The sequence below is a fragment of a genome, unplaced genomic scaffold (assembly GCF_019419815.1).
Source record: "Pyrus x bretschneideri cultivar Hongxiangsu unplaced genomic scaffold, Pyrus_bretschneideri_v1 Contig57, whole genome shotgun sequence".
Taxonomy (NCBI): Eukaryota; Viridiplantae; Streptophyta; class Magnoliopsida; order Rosales; family Rosaceae; genus Pyrus; species Pyrus x bretschneideri.
The window spans coordinates 309,920-336,259 of NW_025999795.1; the positions used below are offsets into that span (position 1 = coordinate 309,920).

Consider the following 26,340-nt stretch of genomic DNA (forward strand, 5'->3'; position numbering starts at 1 on the left):
ACATGAGGGCGCGTGTTGAAATGTCTCACATCAACCGTATCAATAAGAAAAAAAGAAGCCAATGTTTAAATGCAACGAAGTTTATATGTATGACGATATTTGATTTTTTTTATCATGCAACTTGGTACCGTTTAGCCTCAATAGCCCGATCTCGATCTTACGATCTTAGGGCCATCTGCGTCCTTGCGAATTGAATTTCCCTATTCGAACTCCTTCCTTCTAGGAAGAAGAGAGGGGTTAGGTGAATCAGTTGATTTGCTTATCTTCTTCGCGAGATTACGAAATATTGGTGTAAAAGATTCAGTGGGATCTGTGATCTATGCAAGTGCAACACTAGTTGAGGTTCATTGGAACATGCGGCTACATACACCAGTTGACACGTGAGATATATTTTAATGACAATATTTAATTTTTTTTTTTTTTTTCTTGCAACTTGGTACCAGGTTTTATGTGGTGCGATACTAGCTGAGGTTCATTTGGAGCATGTAGCTACATACATACACCAGTTGATATTTGATGTATACTTTCTTAATGACAATATTTGACTTCTTTTTTCTTGTAACATGGCATTGAGGCCATCTAGAAACGAATACACAGCTAATGTTCTGTATTAATTGTATTTTTCAATTTGTTAATGAAATATTTTAATTTTAACTCTCATTCAATTACAATTTATAACAACTCACTTATGGTACGATTTAACCAAATCTACACACCTTAGTGTAATATATTAGTGTTTCTACACAATGATGGATATAATCCAACTAGGTAGACTAATGGGAGGAGGACATTAAAAAGAAGGCTTATTATTTGAAATGCTCTCTGAAACTATCATTTAATCCAAATTTACCCTTTGAAATTGGTTTTGTCTCATCTTACCTCTTGAAACTAACATTTTCAACTGTTTTGGCCTTACTTTACTTGTTATACATCTATTTACCTTTAGCCTACACACTAAACCAATCTCAATTCCATTTTTGACAACTCTAATTCAAGTTAAGGCATTTTTTTTATTTTTTATTTTTTGAACAAACGATATTATCTACATTAAAGAGGTGGGTTTAGTCTCGCCATGAGCTAACAATAATGTTGTTCGAATTCGTTTTTGGCAAAAATGAAACATAAGATCTCTTACTAAGTGGCAAGATAAATTATTCAATCAATAAGAAATTCCGCACCGTGCCCTCTCGAGCAAGCAAGCAAGAAGAACCAGATTAACCTGCCTATACTTGGCAGGTCTATTTCAAAATCCAAACCCCAATGTGTTGGTAAATTAGACAAACACCACCATCCCACATGCCGCAACGTGCATCATAACCTTATTTATCTAAGCCCTTCACTGCCTCCACCTCCCTCAAATCTAAACCCTTTTAAATTCCAAGGGAAGAGAAAGAAATTCGTCAAACACTTTCCTCCACCACCACCATACATCCATGGCTTCTAAGGACAACCGCCTTCCGTACCACCCAACCGCCAAGCCCTCCAAACCCTCTCTATTCCTTTGGAAAAAACCCAACGTCTACACCTTACCCGTCGTCCTCTTCCTCTGCCTCTGCTCGTACTTTTTCGGCCTCTGGCAACACGGCGGCCCCACCGCGGTCATCAAAACCGCCTCCACGCCAACCTTCAAACTCCCATGCAAATCCCCCAACGAAATCCACACCACAACCACAACAACCACCGCGTCAGCCTTAGATTTCACCTCCCACCACAGCCCCAACTTCAGCACCGCCACGTCCTCCCACGCTACCACCACCAACGTGTTCCCGCGCTGCGATGCGAAATACAGCGAGTACACGCCATGCGAGGACGACAAGAGGTCGCTGAAGTTTGACCGTGACAGGCTCATATACAGAGAGAGGCACTGCCCCGAGACGAGCGAGCTCCTTAAGTGCCGCATCCCAGCACCGCACGGCTACAAAAACGTGTTTCCGTGGCCGAGAAGCCGGGATCTGGCTTGGTACGCCAATGCGCCGCACAAGGAGTTGACGGTGGAGAAGGCCGTGCAGAATTGGATCATATACGAAGGAGATAGGTTTAGGTTCCCTGGGGGAGGCACCATGTTCCCTAACGGTGCGGACGCGTACATTGATGATATTGGCAAATTCATCAATCTCAAAGATGGCTCGATTCGGACCGCCATTGATACAGGCTGTGGGGTAAGCAAGCTTGCATTATCCTCATTTGTTTATTTACAAATTAATACGATTAGATTTACTAATTAAATTATATTCCTCATTTGTTTCTTTACTACTTAATTACGATTTATGATAATATTTTGTCTTTCATTAACGTATTTTAATACTCCTAGCTGTCCTTATCGATAAATTTTTCATTGTGACCACAACACATGTGATATATTACGTGTTTTTATATAAGTGGTAGAAATTTTTATTTTTTAAGTTATTAATTTTTTTACACACATATCTCACCATTTGTATAATAACACATGATGTACCATCCCGTATTCCGATCACATTGAAAAATCTCTCATCCCCATCGTCTACCAAGTGATTACTTGTTTAGTCTAACACACTTGGATAAATAATTGTTTTTAATTCATATTATTGAATGGTTATTTTTTAGAAGAAAACTGGTGATGGTATGTGAATTAGGACAAATTTGGATAAAATATGAATTTAGCTGTGGATTAGTTGGTAATTGATGGTTACAACTAAACAACTTTAATATCCTAGTGATAAAATAAGAAGGAAAACAAAATAGGAAGGGTAGGGGAGGGGCAGTGTAATTTCCCAAACTAGGACATTGCCTCCCTCCTAATTTTAGCAATTCAAATTTACTCATTTACTTCCAACTTGAGAAGGGAATCTCGCAGGATTTGGGGTGTAGGAGATTTTGAAAGATCTTAATTCTTTTTACAAATCCAGGTGTATCGATTAGGATTTAAGTGATTCTCTAAAAGTCTAGGTGTACTTAATCAGGATTTTGAAGAAGTGTATACCATTTCAGTATTCAAGTAGAGATTAATTTTGAAGGATTCTTAAAAGTTGGGGAATTTAAAGGAATTTTAGAGATTTCGTAGTGTATTTTAAGCATTCTTGAATATCGCCTCTCTCCCTGAAAATTTGAGGAAATTCACTCAAAAATCTACATAGAATCTCTAAAATCAATTAAACTCCATCAAAATCCATGAATTTATAAATTCATTAAAATCCTTCAAAATCTCAATTGAATATACCCAATCCTATCATCAAGTGCAAATAATATACATAGTTAAGACTTACTATGTATAATTTGGTCAACCATGAGACTAAATGATTGGTTCCTCAATCCGAAATAAAACATTTCGATTTGGGAAATAACTTCACCAAATCTGATATCACCGAGATGATGATCTGTAATTTATGACAATTCAATTTTTAAGCATGAAATTTTTATTCATTGCTGATATGTCACGGTGTAATATATATTCTACGTAATCCTTATCCTGATATCTGGGATGAAGTTGATCTTGTGTAACAATATCTTTCAAGAGATAATTCTTTTACCTTGTTTCGGAGTTGGTCTTAATCTTATGCTGTAATATTTTTCGAGAAACAATTAATCACACTTATTTTCTTCTTCTGCATTTATCGAAAATAATTTCCTTTTCTTAGCAAAGTCATCCTCGTTGACTCGAGAGGGTTCCACGTGGCAACCACGTGATTTTAATTTCTTATTTTCTCAACGTGCGTGCATGCAATGCAGGTAGCAAGTTGGGGAGCGTACCTGTTGTCCCGCGACATCCTCGCCATGTCGTTCGCGCCGAGGGACACGCACGTGTCGCAGGTCCAATTTGCTCTCGAGCGCGGAGTGCCAGCCCTCATCGGAGTCATTGCGTCGAAAAGACTTCCTTACCCTTCTCGAGCCTTTGACATGGCCCATTGCTCTCGCTGCCTCATTCCCTGGGGCCAACACGGTAAAACTTCTAAAGTCACTTTTAACCTTCAAATTTTACTCGAATCTTTTAGGTGATTTTTACACGATCATATAGTATTATTAATTTAGAGAGTACGTAAATCTATTTATTAATATCATAACACATCAATCATGTTATCAGTTTATATTACAACGAATTCGTAGTTACGTACTTACGCAATTTTGCACATTTTGAGTTGGTACAGATGGGGTTTACTTAACAGAGGTGGACAGAGTTCTGCGACCGGGTGGGTACTGGATTCTATCGGGGCCGCCGATCCGTTGGGCAAAATATTGGAAGGGTTGGGAAAGAACCAAAGAGGATTTGAATGAAGAGCAGACTTCCATTGAGAATGTAGCCAAGAGCCTCTGCTGGAAAAAGTTGGCGGAGAAGGACGACATTGCCATTTGGCAAAAACCCACCAACCATTTGAGTTGCCAAAACAACCGCAAGTTCGGCAAGGCTCGCAATTTCTGCCCCGCTAATGATCCTGATACCGCTTGGTATGTGCCCGCTTTAGTTTTATCTTTTAAAGTTACAGATGTTTTAGTCTTATTAAGATTAGTGTCATTTGCATGTTTTTAATTAATTTCGTTAATTTAAACATAACTGAACTATTTTTCCTTAAATTCATCCATTTCTTTTGTACAAAAATGTTGAAGGTACACAAAGTTGGAGACTTGTTTAACCCCATTGCCAGAAGTTTCAGACAACGAAGAAGTTGCAGGAGGGAAGTTGGCAAACTGGCCACATAGGCTCAATGCAATCCCACCAAGGATTAGCAAGGGAACTGTGAAAGGTGTGACGGCTGACGTTTTTAAGCAAGATTCGGAGCTGTGGAAGAAGAGAGTTTCGTACTATAAATCGGTGAATAATCAGCTCGGAAACCCTGGAAGGTATAGAAATATTTTGGACATGAATGCACAGTTGGGTGGATTTGCTGCTGCCCTAGTTGATCTCCCTGTCTGGGTCATGAATGTGGTTCCGGTGGAGGTTAAGTCTAACACCCTTGGAGTCATCTACGAACGAGGATTGATCGGAACATATCAGAATTGGTAATTTCATAACATTTTATCATACATCTTCTATGTGACATACATCTAAATTTTCAAGGCTAACACGCTTGGAGTTGTTTTAAATTCGCAGGTGTGAAGCAATGTCTACATATCCAAGAACTTATGACTTCCTTCATGCTGATTCAGTGTTTAGCCTCTACAAAGATAGGTAAGACCTAAACATTTTCCAAGTCATTTGCATATTATTTATGTGTGACTAAATACCAACATGTACCAATGTGTGTCACATTATTCGAGTTGCAGATGCGAAGCGGAAGACATTTTGCTGGAGATGGACAGAATTCTGAGGCCGGAGGGGAGCGTGGTCATCCGAGACGATGTTGATGTGCTGGTGAAGATCAAGAGCATCATCGACGGAATGGAATGGGACAGCCAGATTGTAGACCACGAAGACGGTCCTCTCGAGAGGGAAAAACTGCTGTTTGCCGTGAAAAAGTATTGGACAGCTCCTGCTGCAGCTGAAGATAAACCTTCCTCCTAGCAATGGCGTTTTGTTTAGCTTTGTTTTGTACTTAAACATTCATGATTCTTTTTGTGAAGCATTTGCTCCTCCGGCTGATAGCAGCTGGTTTTTCATTTAATGAAAGGTTTCTATCCAAATCTCAATTTTCTCACACTGGATACGCTCTTTGCTACCCAAGGTACGTGATATGTTATCCAAAGGTCAATTTCCTAGCACCAAGTTGAACAATTATGATGCTGGGGTCAGGATTCTCTTTAGATGTCTTTCATCCGGATCCTTCAATTCTCTACGTTCTCTGATGGGTTCTGGCTCCAATTGCCGACCCACGCCCACATGTCTTCTTGCCTCCGATTGCCCAAAACTGGTACCAAGGCCTCCCCCAGAGAGAGAGAGAGAGAGAGAGAGAGAGAGAGAGAGAGAGAGAGAGAGCAGGGGGAACAAGATGAACATGAAAAAGCAAAAAAAAAAAAAAAAGTTAATTAATTCTTGCTCGAGACACGATTGAAGGATCAGGAGAATCTGAGTGAAAGGGATCTCAAGAGGATCCTATTTCAGATGCTAGATTCAAAACTTTACTATTTTATGTAATATAATTTAACAGTTCGGATATGATGCGAACACATACTTAATACGACACATATTCAATATGAACACGCGGGTGGGGTGCACGCGCCTGACACAAAAAAAATTAAATAATGCGCTGACGCCACCCTGGCGTCAGCATTGCGTCATCCCCACCTCAGGCTCAAGGCCTGGCAATCCCTCACGGGCCTGACCCTCGGGCCTCCCCCTTCCATCCGGCTCCCACACGCTGGAGCCAAGCCACCGGCCCTCGGGCCCTTCTTTTGGACCCCTTCCCCCAAGCAAAACCCCACGCTGGGGATGCTCTAAGTGGCACATTTGCACATTGACCGGTGTAGCACTATTTCAAGTGTTTACTACACAATCTAATTGGTCCAACACATTACCTGATACATTATTTGTGAATTTTATACTTAATAGTTGGTATCCTAAAAAAAAAGAATTTTAACCAAACACTTCTGGTATTGTTCACTTTTAACGAAAAATGATATTTTTACCTTTCCTGATACTATTCACTTACACATTTATTTATCATTTTTCATTAAAAGTTTTTTAGGACTTTTCGTTAGTTTTCCTAAAAAAAAAATAGCAAAATTTAAGAGATTTTGTCGATGTAGATTTTGGTTTGTATACCATTTAAGTGGATCATGAGACATACGTCATTTTCCCCCACACGAAAATTGTTCATCTAACCTAGTAGTAATTAGGTGATTCATACATGAAGCCACCTCTTCCTAGCCCAATTGCCAACTATAAATGGACTTGATTATCTTACAAGATAATCCATAGTTAATCGTAAAGCTTATTCCTAAACCCTAATCATGGCATCCTTCAAGTCTCCTATCAACTCCTTCAGCTGCTTCCAAGCTGCTACAACCCTTGTGTTGCTGATTGCCCTGAGCCTCTCAGTGCACACTCAGAAGGCTGATGCTCAGAGCAGCAGTTGCTTGGCCGAGCTGAGCAGCCTAAATGTGTGCGCACCTTTTGTGGTGCCTGGCTCCACCAACACCAACCCGAACTCTGACTGCTGTGGCGCGCTCCAAGCCGTCCATCCTGAATGCCTTTGCAACGCTGCCAGGGTCGCCGCTCGCCTCCCCGCCCAGTGCAATCTCTCCCCCATCACTTGTGGTTAGTCAACTAAAAGTATATGTTTAACTGATCATCCTACACTAATTACTATTTGTAGGATTAATTAATATCATCTTATACGTTTATCATGTGTTTTTTTCTTTTGCAGACACCAACTGATGTGCTACGACAATGCTGTCAAGGGAATAATGTTGAAGTTTCACCATTTTGCTTATGTTGTTTTTTTTTTCTTTTTTATTTTTTTATTTTTTTTTATTCCTTCCCTTGAATGTATGCTCTGATCTGCGATGATGAGACGGGGATCAGAGAGAGAACTTAATGTTGTTGAATAAAATGGGGAAAATGTTTCAACTTTGTGGAACGATATATGTTATTAATAAATGGCACCAATATATGACGTTATCGAGAACATCTGATTACAGGTCTACATATAACCGTATATGCAGAACAATCGATCATTAATTTCACATAACATAAAAAAAGCTCTTTGAAGTTGAAAAATTATAGTGAGGCAGCAAGGGTACCTCAGTGAAAGCAAGTCATGTTTGAGGAATTGTCAGTCTTGCAGAAGGCATCGTTCATTAACTTATTAGATAGAGAGGGGCTCAAACCTTTTCTTGATAGAAATATCACCGTTGAGAAAATTCAGACTCAATCTTGGAATCGATTATGAGAAAACTTTTGGCCCGCCACATATTCGTGAAAGTAACTCTTATTATGAATGCTTATCTCTATCCTTGCAGAAACTGACCCTGCCAACCAAAAAAGAAGTCAAGCTTGTAGAGCATTCATTGGATTAAGAATCACCTTTATCTCCTTGGTTCAAGCCATTGCCCTTCCACAGAGAAGACTCTTTCCAAGCCTTACTATAAAAAAACCAACCTCAAATATCCCACAAAAACTTTTACAACAATGTATAGTACTACTCTCTCGACCAGGTCATCATAAACAAATACTACAAAATCTTTTCCGAAATGAGAGAACGAGAGATGACGCGTTACGGCTAACATAACAATCAAGGGTCACCTTTGGACGTTGTCGTAACGCTTTGGGTACGAAGGTTGTCGTGGTTTAGGTTTATGGGTGGATTGAGTCAGAAAAAGTCCCCAAACTCGATCAATATCAAGATGTCGTGATCAGTTAGGCTTGATTGATCAGAAAAGAATTCAAAATATTTGTGTTACTTTATCTGCATTAGTTTGTATATGAATGCGTGAATTATACCAAGTACTTAGCAAATTATATACCACTTCAAATCTTCGTTATCAAGAAGAATAATCAACTCTGCAAATATTTTCGTAAGTTCTTAATCCGTTGCTTTGTTGCTTTCCATCCCAAACCTATTTTTGCTTAGTAAGTAAGCTTGAGTTGCGCGAAATGTTGCATTTTTCATTGGGAAATTTTATTTAAACCCATGTAAACTATTTCTACACCCAACTTAAATTTTAAATGTTAATTGTCTATTTTATCTTATTGCATAATTATTATTAAGTACAAAATGAAATTAATACTAAAACTCAAATTTATCAATAAACCCAAACACTATAATTAAACCCTACGCTCACTCTTTGTTTATCCTATGTTCATTCCGGCTAAAACCCTAATAGCTCTCATAGAGATAAGTTTTTTTTATTGATGGATGGTGATTTTGAAATTTTGAATCCTCCAACCAAGATATGACTCAATTTATGATTTTTTTGTTCGTTTAATTTCAATTTTTTAGAATTTAGAAGATGAGTATTTTGGTTTTAAATTTTTTTAAATCAATCTCGTATAGTTTGTTCATCATTCTGCAATAGCAAATTGCTACAGTCACTCAACAAAAGAAAGAAAGAAGAAAGTGTTTCAATTAATATTAGAAGCCATGTTGAAATTGATTGATCGAAGGAGAAGTCCATGCGTAGCTCCTGCTTCAATTCAATGCTTCTTCCTGATTCACGTGCAGCGATCTGTCACTACCACCACCTTCTCTCTCATCCTTTTCCATCTTTTGCACTGATTTTGTTTTTTCTGTATGTGCCTGCAACTATGTGAAACCCCCAAATCATAAAAAAAGTAAAAAAATAAAAAAATTGATAAGACACAACCTAATCACCTCAAACCCTACCTAATTTATTGATTAACCAAAAATCATCATGAATAAATTTTAAGCTCATCAATTTATTCAAACTTCCAATCTCCTTTCATATATGGCCTTTTATTGAATTAAAAAATAAAAAGGGGGGAACTGGAAGAGAAAAACAAAACCAGAACAATGCACCTGTTGATCGATAATGCAAAGGGAGAGATGGTGATACATGGTTTTTGTCAACATTTATAGAAGTGTCAGTCTTGTTGTCAGCCATGGTTGAATTCACACCCCAATTTTCAGTGTTCATTTCCAGCCGGTGTAAATATAGAGTTAAAAATCAAATAGGCGTAAACAAAAATCTACATATTGAATTGAGTTTATGGGGGTATAATAGGTAATAAATTTAGGTTTAAAGATATATTAATAGTTTAGTTAAAAATAAAATGGATACAAAAAGTAAGTTGAGTGTAGAAATAAATTACATGAGTTTAAATAAAATTTCTCTTTTTTATTTTGTAATTAGCCTAACTCCACACTTCGGAGAATATGTGGGAGAGAGAAGTTGGAAAAAATGTGAAAGACAGAGAGAAGACGTTTGAGTGGAGAAAATTTATATTTACATTTTTTATTTATTAAAATTAGAGTTATTCTATGATGACATGTGGGTAGAAAAAAAAAAAAAATTTGTGCAAAATGACATCACTGCCAACGATTTTCTTTTATGATATAAGATTAAAAGTATTTTTATTTTTTAATTGACAATATTTTTTAAATTGACAATGTTGCATTTTTAATTGACAAGATTAGGCAGGCCCATCTTGCTGGGCTCAAACGCTTACCTTATTATTATATTTCTTTATAAGCTTACCTTATTATTATATATATTTTTATAAGATTACCCTATTATTAATTGGAAAAGGATTCGGCCGGATCTTCTTTGTGGGAATCCGGAGATCAAACAATTATAATCGTTCATTGTATATTATATGGTCAGAAATTATTTTAAATTTTAAATTTTAAATTAAATATAAATGATATTTAACAAAAATTAATCATACGATATACGATGAATGATCGCGATTACTTGATTCTCCGAATTTTGTGGGTCCGACGAACATCCTTTTTCTTAATAGATAAAGAGGAAAGTGGCATTAATATTTTACCCTGTCAAACGGTTCGTCCCCACCCAAAAAAATAAAAATAAGAAATAAAAACCCAAATAAGCACCTTCATCACTGCAATTTGGGCTCAAATCTCTCCCATTTGTTCAATATCTCACTCCAGATCCCCAAAATCCGAATCCGACCGTTAAATCTAGGGGTTTTCTCTTCAGCCTGAAAGAGGACTCTTTCTCGGGCAAGCAGATTTTGTAGAGACCTTCAGCTAAATGTCTGGCAATTTGGAAATTCAAATTCTAGTTTTCTAATCTCTTCAGATTCTGATACTACCCACATTGGATTCGGCATTGGAAATTTGATGGGTCACTGTCAAAATCCGAGCTTGTTGCTCCTTCTGTTGCAATGGCGATTTCTATGACGAACGGAAATGCAGTTGGGTGAGCTCAATTCAGCAGCAATCACTGTGTGTAGATTTATACATGGTAAAATTTCATTTACCCACATGCAGTTTACTTTCACTACTTCCCCTGTTTTTTGTAAATTTTATTACTTTGTTCTTAGATGCAAGCCAAGCATATGAATACTTCTTCAATGTAATCTTAAACCAAAGCATATGAATACCTCTGTTGCAAGTGTGCAACTCGATTTTTCCTTAGAGTACTTGGATTTAACGGAAGACATCACACAGAACCGAGCACAATGGGGTTCTAGGATTCATATAGCCGAAAAGGCTTTGTTGTTGTTGATTATCTTGTCCTGCCAACAATATTATGCAGTAAAGTCTATAGCCATACTAGTAGGAATATATGATTAGGGATGAACCAATCCGATTTTAGTTACCGGAAAAGAAAGCGGCTAATCACCTTTATTTGCCATTCTTTTTAGTGTTTAATATTATCTATGTAGTAATGCAGGTCCATGGAAAGGGAGGATGAAGATTTTGGTGGTCTTCATGAGGGTGTCATGGATGTCGGACTTCAAACGGCAAATAGGTTGGACTTGAACGTAGAGCAAGTTTTTTGCAGCCCAAAATTTGTATCTATCAATGCTACTCAGCCTAATATTTCTTCCATAGGTGCACACAGTATAGATTCAGTTTTAAAACTTGGTTCAGAATTCGAATCTGATGAACATGCTTACAAATCTTACAAGAACTATGCCAGGTTGGTGGGTTTTAATGTTCGAAAAGACTGGGTCAATAGGAGTAAGGTACATGGCCAGGTGGTATCGAGGAAGTTCACTTGTTCTAGAGAAGGTTATCGACAGAATGACAAAAGAGATGCTAATGTAAAGAAACGTCGCAAGGAAACAAGAACTGGTTGCTTGGCGCATGTTATTATTACTCGTCAACCTGATAGTAAATACCGGGTTACGCAATTTGAAGAACAACACAATCATGACAATATAAATCCAAGTATTGCTCAAATGTTACCACCACAAAGAGAATCCAGTGTTCCTCAAGCAGCTGACTTGGTAGAAGACTTCAGGCCACTGTCGAAATTGGCATTTGACTTGATGAGTAGACGACCTAGAATAAGGGAATCTGCTGATAGTTTTGCCTTTGATTTTGACAATCATCTTCAGTCTGAAAGGACTCGAGATACGAAGGAGGGAGAGGTGGGACGTTTGCTGCATTACTTTCAAAGGCAGCACTTTGAAAACCCGTCGTTTTTTTATGCATTACAGGTTGATGCTGATGATAAAGTGAGTAACATATTTTGGGCTGATGATAATATGGTATCAGATTATGAACATTTTGGGGATGTGGTTTGTCTGGACTCAGTTTGCAGAACAGACACGAAGTGTCTGCCATTTGTACAGTTTATAGGCGTAAATCATCACAAACAGGTAGTTATTTTTTCTGCTGCACTTTTGTATGATGGCACTGTTCAATCTTTTGAGTGGCTATTTCAAACTTTCTTGGAGACAATGTCAGGGAAGAAACCAAAGGTCATTCATACCGATCAAGATCCAGCACTTGTTGAGGCAATAAATTCAGTCTTGCCGGAAACAGACCATCGCATATGCACATGGCAAATGTGCCATAGTTCTCTCAAGCACCTTCACCACGTAGTAGAAGATACTGAGGCTTTTGCCAATGATTTTACGAGCTGTATATATGACCACAAAGATGAGGATGATTTTGTTCGTGCGTGGGGAGATATGCTGGATAATTATGGCCTTCGGAAGAATGACTGGTTAAAGTGGATGTTTAGGGAACGAGAAAAATGGGCTGTGGTATATAACAGGAATACATTTTTTGTTGACATGAAAGGGTCACATCTGGTTGAGAGTTTATTCAATGATTTGAGAAAATACCTAAACTCTGACCCAGATGTGCTTCGTTTCTTTAAGCATTTTGAAAGGGTGGTAGATGAGCAACGTTGCAAAGAAATAGAAGCTAGTGTTGAAATGAACCGTTGTATTCCAAGACTGATGGGAAATGTGATTTTGTTAAGGCATGCAAGTAATGTTTACACTCCAAGAGCGTTTCAAGTATTTCAGCGAGGATACGAGAAGTCTTTAGATATTGTTGTTAATCAATGCAGTGAGAATGACTCATTGTTTGAGTACAAAACCAACATATTTGGTAAAAGTACGGAGCACACAGTTACATTCAACTCTTCTGATGACATAGTCATTTGCAGTTGTAAGAAATTTGAGTCTGTTGGGTTTCTGTGTAGCCATGCTCTTAAAGTGCTTGATCACCGCAATATAAAGGTTCTCCCCTCCAAATATATCTTGAAGAGATGGACCAAAGATGCAAGGTTAGGGAGTGCAAGAGTAAGTGATGCCATCAGTGATAACCCTAAGCTTATTGTGGGAAGCCGTTACAAAATTCTGTGCCACCGGATTCTTATGTTACCAGCCAGGGCTTCTGAATCTGAGGAGGCTTTTCAGTTTGCTGTTAGACAACTTGATCAAGTGATGGAAGGTGTGGAGAAAATCTTAACATTAAGGCCTGAGGATGCTCAAGCTTTGACTTCAAGTAGCACGGCTGCAAATGTTTCTGATACTGAACATGCAAAGATTTTTCTAGATGAATTTGCAATCAATAATCAGGATGACAATAGAGTAAAAGGAGCCGAGGAAAAGGATGGAGCCGTTCTAGACAGACGTCCATTAACAAATGTTAATGGCGATTACAATGCATCCATACAAAATACTGGTTCCTGCATTTCAAGTCCGCTATTGTACGCCTCACCTCAAGCTGCAGCGGAAAATGATATTATCCAGGCAAGTCCGGGCTTGCATTTATTGCAATTATATGAAATGATAAAAGTGCCATCACATGTGGTGGTCATGTTTAGGTTTCATGCTCTGATATTCTATATGTAAAGCTTTGATATTTTGTGTTCACGTTTTCTTAGCTGGTTTTGATCTTTCCATGTTCATTACACAGGGTTTGTACAATTTTGAAACGAACCAGGTGGTTCAGTGCATGCACGAACAAGATAGCCTGGTGATAAACCAGCAAACTGATCCTAACATGTTCTTTGCTAACGAACATGATTCACCTGGTCATTCTCAACTACTGCAGGTAGATCTTGTAGACACTTAACTGTTCATGTTTTTCTTTTTTGGAGGTATCGTTGTATGAGAGTTGCATACATGTTGGCATGCAGGAACCCCTGATCAATGGTGTGTACCAAGAGCCCGTATCAAGCACCCCTGAAGTGAGGCAGGTAAGTAAAGAGTAAAGGTCAAAGATTGAAATAAACCAGTTCATATTTTGTTTCGTATAAAAAATGACAAAGTACATGAATGTTGATTAGTTTTGGTTGTGGTTTCCTGCAGGCAATGGATCTCGATGTCCAAACTCCATCATCGTTCTTGGTTTTTGATGGCAGATAGAGAGCTTCGGACGCTCATCTGTTAAAATATGTATGTTCTATGTTGTATAGTGTACTCTGTAGATTCTCAATTGTCTGAAATGCCTATCTCGATGTCCAAACTCCATTGTCGTTTATGGTTTTTGATGGCAGATAGAGAGCTTCAGACACTCCTCTGTTAAAATATGTATGTATATGTACTCTTACTCTGTAGGGTTTCAAATGGCTGAAATGCCTGTTTTTTGATTTCTAAATATTATTAGATTTTGAAGAGTCTCAAATGTCTGTAGTAGAGTCTCAAATCTCAGAATGTTTTTTCTAACTGTTAGATTTTATTTTTGTGCTTTCGATCAAAGATTATCAAACAGTTAAGAAATTCTAAATATCCGATATTCTGGAGCACCGTAGGAAATCTCATTGTTCAGAACCAATTTTGCGTCTAAGAGTTGAATTTGGCCCAACCTTTAACAAATGGATCAATGTGCATATTGTAGCCCAACTAGAGATGTAAAACACAGGATTAAGGGCCGACATAAAAATGTGTACTTCTCTCCTGCGTGAGAGCTCTCTCTCTCTGAGTAAGTTTTTGTCAGTGTGTGTGAGTGTTTTCTTTCTTAGTCTCTAGTTCAGCCGCCGGCCTTAGCTGCGGCCACAGCAGTGGCAGTCCTTTTCGTTTTTCTTTTTCCGTTTCCTCCTCCCTGTTTTTAATTGAAACCGCTCTTTTGGATTAAAGGCCGACATAAATTTGAAAAACACTCCAAAAGTTCTTTGTATTGAATTTGAGAATTTTTCAAGTGTAGACAAGATAATCTGGTACACTAATTATGGTAATAATTAGTCAAAATTTTCATTTTTAATTTAGGAGTTTTAACGAAATACTTTCGGTACTATTTAATTTTAATAAAAAATCACATTTATACATTTTTCTAGTATTATTCGCTACATTTTTATTTATCATTTTTCATTAAAACTCAGTTTTTTTAAATTTTTCATCTAAATGTATTATTTACACTTATTGTATCGGACCTGTCTTTTCGCACATTCCAAACTAAAACACTTTGTCCATAAATCTCTGCTTTCTTCTCTATCGCTCACTCACTTGTCACTCCAACACTGCTTGCATCTGCTTTTGGCTTTTGGCTTCTCACTCACGACCCCCTCACAAATTCCCCAACATCTTCGTCTCGTGTACTTCTTCTTCCTACTGCCATGAGAAATGGGCTTTTTCGGGCGACTCTTCGGCTGCAAACTCTTCAAAAACAACCCTTCTCCGACCACCAAGCACACCAACGAGGAAAACAGTCAAAAGACTACTACTTCTGGGTCTAACAAGCACAAGCTCGGTGCCTCCGCTTCAGAAGATGCTGCTCAAGGATGGGCGGGCCTGGACGCCAACAAGCACGCGATTGCCGTAGCCGCCGCTACGGCCGCCGTCGCTGAGGCCGCTCTCGCGGCGGCTCATGCGGCGGCTGAGGTCGTTCGCCTCACTAATGGTGCTCCACCCGGGACCTCCTCGCAAGTTAGCCATCCCGCGGCGGCCCCGTCAATTGTCCGACGCCATCTCGCCGCCGTGAAGATACAGTCGGCTTTCCGGCGATACCTGGTGAGTGACTTCCCATTTTTGAAATTCTTTTCCGTTTCTGCCCCTGAGTTGTAGCTGAAATTACCTTTGGAAATGTCAATTTTTCATTTTTCCAATGGTCTTCCATTCCTTTCCTCTTTCGAAACCCAGTTTCAAAAGGTTTTCTCGGGAAACAAGCTGGACCGTCTTTGAAGTTTAAAGCTTCGTAAACATAGATTTTCTCGGAAAACAAACAGGGGCTTAACTCTGTTTCACAAGAAATTTTTCTTTGCCACGGGAACACGAATGGTACTGGTGAAATTTTTTATTTTTTAAATTATTAATTTTTTAACACACATATCATATTATTTATATAATAATTACTTATCGAATGTATCGGTTACTCTAAAAAATATCTCTAGTTTGACTTATCTTCCTCTATAAAGATAATTGCCAAAAGAAGTCACCCAAAGTTTGACTCTTTTACGTCTTATGATTTTGACAAAATATTTTATAATATTAATACAAAAATTGTTGTTAAACATCTAATCAATGTTAGAGAATTCACGGGAGTTGCGCTGTAGAGAGTGTATTAGCATTTCTCCAAATTAAAATTTAGATATCCGCCGACACAGTTTCTGTTGATGTGTCAACTCGCTGGGTTTCTGTCGGATTGTTCGAGCAGTGATTCTCTGCGATATCCGCAGAATTGTTTTTACTGTACATCGACCAACTGTAGATTCGTACGTGTAATCCGTACTTACATTGTTCTGGGGGATTTATTTTTTATTTCTTACGTAAGGGTTATTATCGTCTTTTGGACTTGTATTTGGAATGTCCAAGATGACGTGGGCGCAGCTGATTAGAGAATTAAGAACCATCCTTCGTCTTCGACGAGAAGAGATGAGATAGCTTTTTGGATTTCTTTCATCAAAATCATCGGATCAAATGATCTGGATTTTTAAAATTTCGTCCAATGATAAAAAATTATTATAATTTTTAAGGAGTCAAAACAGGTTGAACATTAGATAAAATTTTAAAGATCTAAATTACTTAATTCGATAATCTTGATGAAAGAGATCCGGAAAGCATCTCTTCTCGTCCTGGACAATCTATGCTATTCTGCTTTTAGCCTGTCACCAATGCCAGATTATACGGGGAAGGACAAAACTGTCATTTTGTAGAAATTTGACCTAGGTATAATCTTCCTGCTAAGCTGGTGGGCCCATTCCATCCTTTCTGGTGACATGATGGCTTTCACTTGGAGAAAACTGATCCCATACTTTTCGACCTTTGCTTTTTCTTTTCCACTTGAGTTCGAATTCAAAGTTTAGTGGATTTTGATCAAGTTGAAATTTATTCAACTTAATCTTGATTAATTAATTGAGTAAGTAGCATAGATTAGCTGGATGAAATGGCAATTGGGATGCTGTTATTTATGGCCCGTTCAGACTGTTTCTGTAGGAATCATTTTTACCCATAAGCTCTTTTGTTGGAAGCGTTTTTCTTGCTAGGTGATTAGAACACTTCCAAACAAGCCAATAACGTCAATCAAAAGCGATTTTAGACTTTTAGAATCAAACATGCGTGTAATATGTGACTTTATTTAACGTAGATGATGAGTTTTTTGTTTTATATTCTTGTTCCTTCTTTTGTTTGATTGTTTGGTAAGGATGCTTTTGTGAGTGATATCATTATTTCTTCCACAAGCCTCTCGCTTTCTAAAAGTTGTACGCTAGAACTCGAGTTGAGTTGCTAGTGTGTCCTACCTAATTTTCAAATTCACCGTAAACAATGTTGCGGTTAAGAACTTAAAAAAATTGTAATTGTAATTCATACGTTTCATACATTCGATTTGTATTTTGTACCGTATTTTGTTAATTCGTAGTATGCTGCAATATTGATGGTATTGTCCGAAACTTTGTGAAACTGTGAAAAGGCAAGAAGGGCCCTAAGAGCACTCAAATCACTGGTGAAGCTTCAAGCTTTGGTGAGAGGCCGCATTGTGAGAAAGCAATCGGCAGACATGCTCAGGCGTATGCAGACACTGGTCAGAGTCCAAGCCCGAGCGCGTGCAAGTCAATCACTCATGTCTGAAACACTACATTCTAGCAGTAAATCCTCACTATCGTATCACCCGGTGAGCAGAATTTTCTTCTCCTCCTACCACATTCCATTTATTGATTCTTTTTGTCGAGTTTAATTTGATTCAGATTTTATATCGTTATCATGAATCCGCCATTAGTGTTGTATTGGTTCATCTTAAGGACAAATTTGACTACTATTCACCATATTGAGTCCAACTTTGCTTGGTGAGACGTAATTGGTATTCATTTTCTTTGATGTTTACTTGCAGCTGCCAGAAAGCCCTGACAAAATTGGATACCAGCACCGCACTTATAGCAGCAAATTTGACGCGCCCTCAATACTGCAGGTATTTACTTTGATCGCCGTGTAGGATTTCATTCAGGCCTCCTGTCTTTTATGATGTTTTAGATGTAATTGTGGGATTCCTTTCAATCAAATTTAACCCCTGTGAATGATGTTCAATCTTATCTTGAGACATTTTGAACTTATACTTATCTCGATTTCATTTGTAAAATTTAAATGAAACTTGGATTTTAATCAAATTACTGCACACCGTTATTTTTAGAGATGCCGTTCAAATTCAAACGTAAGGGACGCCATAAATCTAGATAGAAGACGGCTGGCATCAGGTTGGTTAGACCAGTGGATGGAAGAAAGTGCATGGGACAACCGCCGAGATGGTTCACTGAGATATGAGCACTCAGATGATGTGAAGGTTGACAAAATTCTTGAAGTAGATACTTGGAAGCCTCGCTTGGGTTCCCAACGTAGACCCCAAACCTTTCAAACAGCACATCGCGTTGTGTCGTCAGATCATTCCAACCCAAACTTTATGACATATGACTCTCCATCAAAACGCTCGACAAAAGGATCAAACCTCAATCCAAGTCAAGCTTCAATCAACGCTGTTTCGCTGCGATATCTGAAACATCCCTTGGCAACGGATGAAGCAGCTTTTAGGACCGCCCCGAGCAGCCCGCAAGCATTTTCTGCCTCCACTAGACCTGGAAGCAGTGGTAGAAGAGGTCATCACTTCACGCCAGCAAGGAGTGAGTGCTCGTGGGGCTTCTTTAATGGGTATGCCGGTCACCCTAACTACATGGCTAACACGGAATCATTCAGCGCTAAGGTCAGGTCACAAAGTGCCCCTAGGCAAAGACTTGAGTTTGAGAAATACCGTTTGACCAAGAAGTCTGTTCCGGAGTTTTGCAATGCAGGAACTTATTCAGATACGAGCTTCGCTGAAGATGGTGACCTCCGAAATAAAGCCTTTTCCAGCTCCAGCCGCCTGAATAGAGTTGGAAGCTTCAATCCGCGGTGATGTTGCGTGTCTTCTTCTTTTATATATGTGTTTCTGCTTATGGCTGCGATGTTTGTGAGTTTAATCACTTGACCTTAGATGTACAAACACTGTTCTTACTAAATCAATGTTTGGGATTATGGATGTCCAATGATGAACATCGTCTCTGAAACTGTTACTCTACCTTTATGGATTCAAACTCCGTTGCAATGTAATTTTGATTGTGTGCTTGTATACATATCGAACTTTTAATCCGGTATTGCTTGTAAACCCACTCGAGTCTTTAGAATAATTTCCTTTTTGTTATACCAGTTGGCTGTCTTTGCCAAGCAGAGATAGAGCCGAGTACAATATACATTTTCTCCGATCCTTGCACATCGGAAAACCTTATTGACTCGGGGTCACCTTTTTTTTTATACGAATTGGTTGTCTTGCACCAAAGAATAACTTGATTACACCAGAGATATTTCCCGGCCTCCGCATCTCACTCATCATGTGGGTAGGGAGTGAGGATGTATCATCCATGTGCAAGAGAAAAGTGTTCATTGACACTTGATATCACGTGATGGGGATATACATATATATGATATGGACAGAGATCCTCTTCGGATCTCACTGTCCTGAGTTTAAGGACTAGACAATCCAAACTACTCAATTTGAATCCAACGTTTTCTATTTACTCATTCCGCTAACCTATCTCACATAAACCATAACCTTCGATCGTCATTTCACTCAAACTAAAAGGTCCAAATTTCCTAATTTTTAAACTTCGGATAGTAAGGTCCAAAGAAGATCCAAATTCATGTGATAATCTACCAAGTCATTTTCAACACAAACATTCTTTCCGATTTTCATGCATGAATCGAATCGCACTGTACGTTCACGGAGAAAATCCTTTCACTTTATTGCTGGGATTACGAATCACTAACCCTTTCTGTCCTCTGTGGGTTTGTGAGTCTGTGACAAAATGCACCAAATGTGAATAGATATTGATTGATACATATTGCCAACCAAATCAAACCAAATCATAATTAGCAACATTCTTTATTATATTTGGTCGTGGAATAATTTTGGACCCCGTGAACCAAAAGCTTCCCGTTTGGCTCATTATGTTCCCAATTTTTGTTTTGCTACTTTGCAAAAGGTAATATAGCCTTGTCTTATCCGAGCATCGTTAACCAATAATTATTCGAAAAGTTTAGATTGATAAGGAATGATACCACGGGGTGGCTCAATGATTAGGAACGACTTTCAGGTCTCTTTTTCATAGGGTAAGTCCTGGATTCGATTTCTGACATTAGGTGAATCACGCGATATTGGCCAGAAAGAGGCTTAAATGCCTCTGAGTCTTCCTGACCTCCGAAATAGTAGACTTCCATGATGAAGTTACCAACTAATTTCCTTTTTATTAAAAAATAAGTTTTGTTTAACATAATTATTTCCATAATTTGTACAATCAGCAGGATCTATGTATAGAATACTAAAACCATCACTTATTCATATTTTTAACAACCTCAAAACCGAACCTAGCTCCCTCCTCTGCAGCTGAATGCCGACTCTTTATTTTGGTCAAATTTGTGACTCACAGGATGCTGCACCATCATGTAAACATCATTACACATCCATCCCAAACCAAAACCATAAACAAAATTTGGAAGAGAAATTTGCATACACGGGATGTTATTGTAACGATATGTCACCAAATCACTTAGTTAGACATAATAATATTTGAGTAACTTGAGATACTGTCACAATAACATATCCGTTGCAAATACTTTATTCTCAACAAGTAGCTATGTGAGACTTACAAGTTGCAATCGGTATTAGGATCGATGTTGAAGCCCAAAGAGACTTGACAAAAGTCGGGCAAAGTGGCAATGGCATAGGCATTTGGGTTGTACGTTGCAATGAGGCCCATCAAGCATCTACATGCAAATCTCCGGTTTTCAATGGTGTCGGCAATAACCTTGAGACTGGCCATAGCATTGCAGCACGGAGACCCCGGAAACGGGTCCGGTGTCCCGTACGTGATGAACGTGTAGCACGTGGCGACAAGCGACGTCACAGAAGCACATTCTTCAGTGCTAGACACCAATGTCACCGATAAAAACAACAACGTTAGCGTCGCCCCGATCATCATCAATGTTCGGCTTCCCATTTTGCACAATTCCATCAACCTACACCTCACTGTACTAGGTTTGATGTAGCCAAGAGCACCGAGTGCGTTTTTATATTGATGTGATTGTTGGGTTGGTGTAAAACAAAGAACGTGTGGATCTTCATGAATGCTGAATGAGCCATACAATTGTTGACCCAAAAAAAAAGTCAAACAATTAAATTCACGCGTGAAATCGGATTTGTTAGAACAAAACTGACAACTTGGTTTCGTGGTGTAGTTGGTTATCACGTCAGTCTAACACACTGAAGGTCTCCGGTTCGAACCCGGGCGAAGCCAAATCATTAATTTTTTTTTTCCTCTTTTTTGTGTTTTCAGAACAGTTTTTTTACACAAATAATTTTTTGAGTAAATTACACTTTACCACTTCATGTTTGAGATCTATTAATCTCATACAACATTTTCAAAACATTTCACTTTCATACCTCAAGTATTATTTTATTTCAATATAATACATTCATTACATTTTCCACCCATTGTTCTGTTAAGAGCTGACATGGTTGCGACATTTGTGCCATGTGGCAAAAAAAATAATTTTTTTTCCATTTAAAATATTATAATAATTTAACCTATTAAAAAGAGAGAGAGAGAGAGAGAGAGAGAAAAAAAAAACCATCTTCTTCCCCGAGCCCTTCCCCTTCCCTGCAACCCAAACACCCCATCCTTCTCCACCCCCACAACCCCCAAACAACCCTCCCTCCCTTCTCTCTCCACGACCAACGAGCCCCATCCCTCCCCACCCCCACCTACCCCACAACCCCTAAACAACCCTCATTCCCTTCTCTTTCCACGACCAACGCCCCCGCAACCCTCCCCATGCCATCGCGAACCCGGCTGACGAGATCTGGGCAATCGTCACCCTTGAGCTTTTCATCTCTGAAGTCTTCTTCGAGCTTCCACTTCAAGCCTCTTCTAGTAATGATAGTTCATGTTTGAGAGCACTCCATAGAGGGCGGCATAAATGGTGAATTTGGAGAGGGGTCAGGGATAGTTTAGGAATAAAAGTGTGGTTGATGCGATTTTTTCTGGGGTTTTTGGATGGGAGCGGGAGGGAGGTAGAGGAAAGAGGAGAAAGGAAAGGGTTGAAGGATGTGAGGTCACTGACATGGTCGAATTCGAGGGATTCGTGGAGCAGTGCAGTCTAAGGTTAGGTCTCTAGGGAGGTGGGGGTGGGTTTTTGGATGGGAGGGGAGGTGAAGAGAGTGGAGGAGAGGGAGGTGGGTCGTCGGAAGGGGGGGCGGTGGGGTGGGAATGGGTTTCTGGGTTTTTTTTTTATTTTTTATTTTTTAAGGGTAAATTATTATAATATTTTAAGGGATGTGATATCCACACCCCCTATTTTACTTCTCACATACCTTTTTAATTTTCGACCGTCGGATTGGATGAATTGAAGAAGATCAATAGATATCAATTATCAAGGGGTGTGTGGATATCACACCCCTATTTTAAATGCATAATTTTTTTTTTGCCATGTGACACAAATTTGGCAACCATGTCAGCACAAATGTGGCAACAACGTCAGCTCTTAACAGATCAATTGATGGAAAATGTAACGGATGTATTATATTGAAATAAAATAGTACTTGAGGTATGAAAGAGGAATGTTTTGAAGATGTTGTATGATGTTGTAATATACCTCAAACCTTGATGTGGTAAAGTTTAATTTACCCTAATTTTTTTCCCCTCCATATTTAGAATTCGAAATATTAACAAGCAAGAGATCTTTTAATTCAAAACAATTTAAAGGAGAATAACTGCAATCACGAACAGGACCATATGAAAAAAATTTGAATATCCAAATCCACGACAAATACATTGCAAGGAAAAAACCAGTGTCTAACCTTCGAAAACAACTAATTAAGAGTTTACATAAGAGTGTTAATTTTCTTCACAACGCCATCTAGATGTGGGAACACAGCTGAGGTAGTGACACCAACGGCAACGGTCATTTCCGTTCTCTCCGCGGTAGAGCATCGACAATGCAACCGTGAATCCGACGATGAGCAGAACAAGAGAGAGTATCCATAGCACATATTGGTACGCCTTGTACTTGGACTTGACGACACTGATTCTGGCAGGAACATTCGGGTTTTCCAACCACCCAAAGCGAGGGCGGGGCATCAAGATAAAGCCGATGAGGAAACCGGTAAGAAAACCGCCAATGTGAGCAAAATTATCAACGTGTGGTAAAATTCCAATGGCGAGGTTGATGGCAACGATGACCAGAAGTGTGAGAAGGGCTGCAACCTGTGGAAACAAAAGCAAATTAGCGAGTGCTAATAACAATGCCCGTACTAATTCCATGTTGAGGTGATTAACCTTGTTGGTATAGATTGTCCAATTGGTAATTAGTTCCGAAAGCATTGCTCCAAGAAGCCCGAAGAGAGCGCCGGAGGCACCAACCGAGATGCTTTTTTGAATAAAAAGCGAAGAAAGTATGCTCCCTCCAAATCCAGACAATAGGTATACAATGCCAACTCTCACTGCCAAATTACGATTATATGACATATGAGTAACTAATACTATCATTTCTGCATAATCATTCTCAAACGAGCCCTCAGCTTTGACGTGTATTTAGAAGTAGGAAAATGTGAGACATACCAAACCCGAATTGCTGCTCGAGGCGGATTCCGATGAAGACGAGGCTGAGCATGTTGGCAACCAGGTGGATTATGCCAGCATGCAACCAAATACAAGTGACAAGCCTCCATCCCTGATGTTTATGCACAACTTTTGTCCACTCTAAAGCTCCTAACTTCTCTAATCTTCATTTAAATGTAGGACAAACCATGTATTAGATATAATAAGATAGCTTAACTGAAAACATAAACAACAACAGACGCCGTCATCTTCTCCCACTAAGTGGGGTTGGCTGTATGAATCCTAGTCAACATCACGGCTTATATAAACAATAACAGATAATGCCTTCTTATCTTACTAAATAAAATCGGTTGTATAATATCTAGTCAAAAACACCGCCTTAATTAAATGAAAACATAACATAAAAGATTGGTTGCATGAAATTAAATTCAAAACAGACCAAATGAGCTCTAAAAGTATGTGCAACTTAGTCAGTAACTCCATTGGAAGAGCCAAAAACTTCTGACAACATTAATATTAATATGCATGTGTAAGAAGCTGACATTTTGGGATGCTTGAAATCTTGTCTCCGGCCGTTAGCTTTCACAAGCTCGAGGTTTAGCATCCAATGGCGACTAAATTGTACAGTTTGCCAGAACTTGCTACAACCGTTGAAGCATTTCACATATTTTCTTAGGGGTTTCTCAGCATTGAAACTAAATAGGGAAATTTGCACGAACACCGCCCTCCTCCCGCTTCTTAAATTTAGTTATTGGAGTTCGTATTTTGTCTTAGAAAATAAATCTAAGTCATAATTTGATGGGTACGTAATGTAATGTAAAGCAATGAACGTATTACTGTCACTTCAAAAAGGTCATCCTTCACTCCGCTCTTATAAGAACATATTGAACTTCTAAGAGCGCAAGATGACTTTTTTGAAAGTCAATAGCAACTCTCCAAGTGATAATCCCAATTTTCACCAAAAATCAAATCACATATGCCCCAGATTATCAAAAGGTTTCCCAATCTGATCTCCCAATTCAGCTAAATTATATCACAACAACATGCAAAACTGGATCACCAAAATTTCAAGTGGATCCCAAAGACCAGAATTTCAACCACCAAAACATAAACACCAACAAATAAAAAACAGAAAATTGGAAGTGGGTATGAATTTACTGAAGTAGAAAACCAGAGAAAGTAAAGTTACGTGGAAGAAGAAGGGCCGAAGAGAGGGTTCTCCTTCAACGGCTGAAAGGACAACCTCCCAAGAAACCTCGCCGTGCACTTCCCCTCCGCCGCCGCATAATTGTTCTTGGGACAGTTATTGACGTACATGGCCACCAGAAACACACCGATATTCGCCACGACAATCATCGGCACCAGCCAAGAAGTCCATTGGGCCTCGTCGTTCTCCACCGCGTACGAGGACGACGAGTAGCTCTGCTGTCCTCCTCGGTTTTTCACTCCCCTGTTTTCCACATCTTCTGCAGGCATTTTGTTTGGTTTTTCGCGACCAAAAAAAAAAAAAATGGTGTTTTTTGTTTTTGGGGTTCTCTGGAACTCGCTGGGAACTGGGATTTTAATGGAGTTGTTGGGAAGGCGGTTTAATGGAGTGGGGAGAGTGGAAGAAAGTGGTGGGCTCGCCATTTTCCGTTTCCAACTGCGCCAGTCTCCGTCATTGGCTGTTCCATAAGCTGCTGAGCCCAACACCTGCACGTGCTTTACGGCCAATAATTGCTCTCCACATCATCGGTCACGTGCCATCGCACGTGATCACCACTGGTGAATTGGAAAGGTATCGACGTGGCTTGAGTGGATTGGTTGTGTTGGGTGTGGGACACCATGCAACTGTGGACTCTCGTTTTCGATCGAGTGACCAATAACTGGAAATTACCGTTTCGTTTTCGTTTCTTGATATAAAAAGAAAGAAACGGACGCATAACACTTTGCTTTTAAATGTAATGGACTGCTTGTACGCGTTTTAACGTGGAAGGGGCTACCTTCTGGGGTCCAATTCCAAGCAGAAACTTAATAGGGAAAAGGAAAATATCTGCAATTAAAGATTGAATTATTTTGTTTGTATCTGTCTAAAAAAATTAGTTTATCCTCTAAATCTGTGGAAAGCAAGTAATCTGGTTTGTTGTTTCATGATTTTCCTACCATCATAATTCTAAAAGTTTTCCACTTTATTCCCTACCTTTAAACATGAAATATATAGCTAGCTAGTGCTGCATGATTCTTCTTCTTTTCATTCGATGATGACATATTAGGGAAGTTCTCTAATAGTGTTATTATCGTAGTAACTTAATAATATATCAAAAGTACCGACAATATACGAAAATGATATTTTGATAAAATGAGACTATTTGCTACTGCAACTAACAGTGTTATTTGCAATTTGAGAACGATGGAGGGTGAAACAGCTAAATCAGTCTGCAGGAATCATGCTAACCTTTTTTCTTTTGGAAAAAAAAAATTATG

The 26,340-nt window shown here is 38.9% G+C and overlaps 6 protein-coding genes and 1 non-coding gene across 11 annotated transcripts; 5 read left to right on the forward strand and 2 right to left on the reverse strand.

The window, feature by feature from the left end:
- The first annotated feature begins 242 nt into the window (after window positions 1-242).
- Window positions 243-5,601, forward strand: LOC125471126 (probable methyltransferase PMT16). Its single transcript, XM_048571176.1, has 6 exons — window positions 243-2,159; window positions 3,709-3,919; window positions 4,125-4,422; window positions 4,582-4,974; window positions 5,066-5,143; window positions 5,239-5,601. Exons 1-6 carry the CDS (start codon window positions 1,434-1,436, stop codon window positions 5,474-5,476), a joined length of 1,944 nt encoding a protein of 647 aa, XP_048427133.1. The 5' UTR covers window positions 243-1,433; the 3' UTR covers window positions 5,477-5,601.
- A 1,107-nt stretch (window positions 5,602-6,708) lies between these two features.
- On the forward strand, window positions 6,709-7,173 carry LOC125471108 (protein MEN-8-like). The gene has a single exon (XM_048571063.1). It carries the CDS (start codon window positions 6,862-6,864, stop codon window positions 7,171-7,173), a length of 312 nt encoding a protein of 103 aa, XP_048427020.1. The 5' UTR covers window positions 6,709-6,861.
- Window positions 7,174-10,360: 3,187 nt separating this feature from the next.
- Window positions 10,361-14,432, forward strand: LOC125471105 (protein FAR1-RELATED SEQUENCE 7-like). 5 transcript variants are annotated; one of them, XM_048571046.1, is made up of 6 exons: window positions 10,361-10,800; window positions 11,225-11,310; window positions 11,482-13,555; window positions 13,722-13,859; window positions 13,945-14,004; window positions 14,117-14,432. In XM_048571046.1, the coding sequence occupies exons 2-6, from the start codon at window positions 11,237-11,239 to the stop codon at window positions 14,171-14,173; spliced, it is 2,403 nt and encodes an 800-aa protein (XP_048427003.1). In that variant the 5' UTR covers window positions 10,361-10,800; window positions 11,225-11,236; the 3' UTR covers window positions 14,174-14,432. The 5 variants fall into 5 exon arrangements, with proteins under 5 accessions (XP_048427003.1, XP_048427002.1, XP_048427001.1 ...); XM_048571045.1 differs by having other exon boundaries at window positions 11,233-11,310; XM_048571044.1 differs by having other exon boundaries at window positions 11,225-13,555.
- A 757-nt stretch (window positions 14,433-15,189) lies between these two features.
- On the forward strand, window positions 15,190-19,251 carry LOC125467980 (protein IQ-DOMAIN 24-like). The gene is made up of 4 exons (XM_048571048.1): window positions 15,190-15,754; window positions 17,652-17,852; window positions 18,069-18,146; window positions 18,366-19,251. The coding sequence occupies exons 1-4, from the start codon at window positions 15,368-15,370 to the stop codon at window positions 19,119-19,121; spliced, it is 1,422 nt and encodes a 473-aa protein (XP_048427005.1). The 5' UTR covers window positions 15,190-15,367; the 3' UTR covers window positions 19,122-19,251.
- Window positions 19,252-20,904: 1,653 nt separating this feature from the next.
- LOC125471097 (putative non-specific lipid-transfer protein 14) lies at window positions 20,905-21,258 on the reverse strand. The gene has a single exon (XM_048571011.1). It carries the CDS (start codon window positions 21,256-21,258, stop codon window positions 20,905-20,907), a length of 354 nt encoding a protein of 117 aa, XP_048426968.1.
- Window positions 21,259-21,481: 223 nt separating this feature from the next.
- Window positions 21,482-21,555, forward strand: TRNAV-AAC. The gene has a single exon. It is a non-coding gene; the product is annotated as a tRNA-Val (tRNA).
- A 1,476-nt stretch (window positions 21,556-23,031) lies between these two features.
- LOC125471086 (RHOMBOID-like protein 2) lies at window positions 23,032-25,508 on the reverse strand. The gene is made up of 4 exons (XM_048570973.1): window positions 25,067-25,508; window positions 23,878-24,041; window positions 23,596-23,759; window positions 23,032-23,523 (listed from the first exon to the last, which is right to left on the reverse strand). The coding sequence occupies exons 1-4, from the start codon at window positions 25,504-25,506 to the stop codon at window positions 23,155-23,157; spliced, it is 1,137 nt and encodes a 378-aa protein (XP_048426930.1). The 5' UTR covers window positions 25,507-25,508; the 3' UTR covers window positions 23,032-23,154.
- Between the last annotated feature and the right edge of the window lie 832 nt (window positions 25,509-26,340).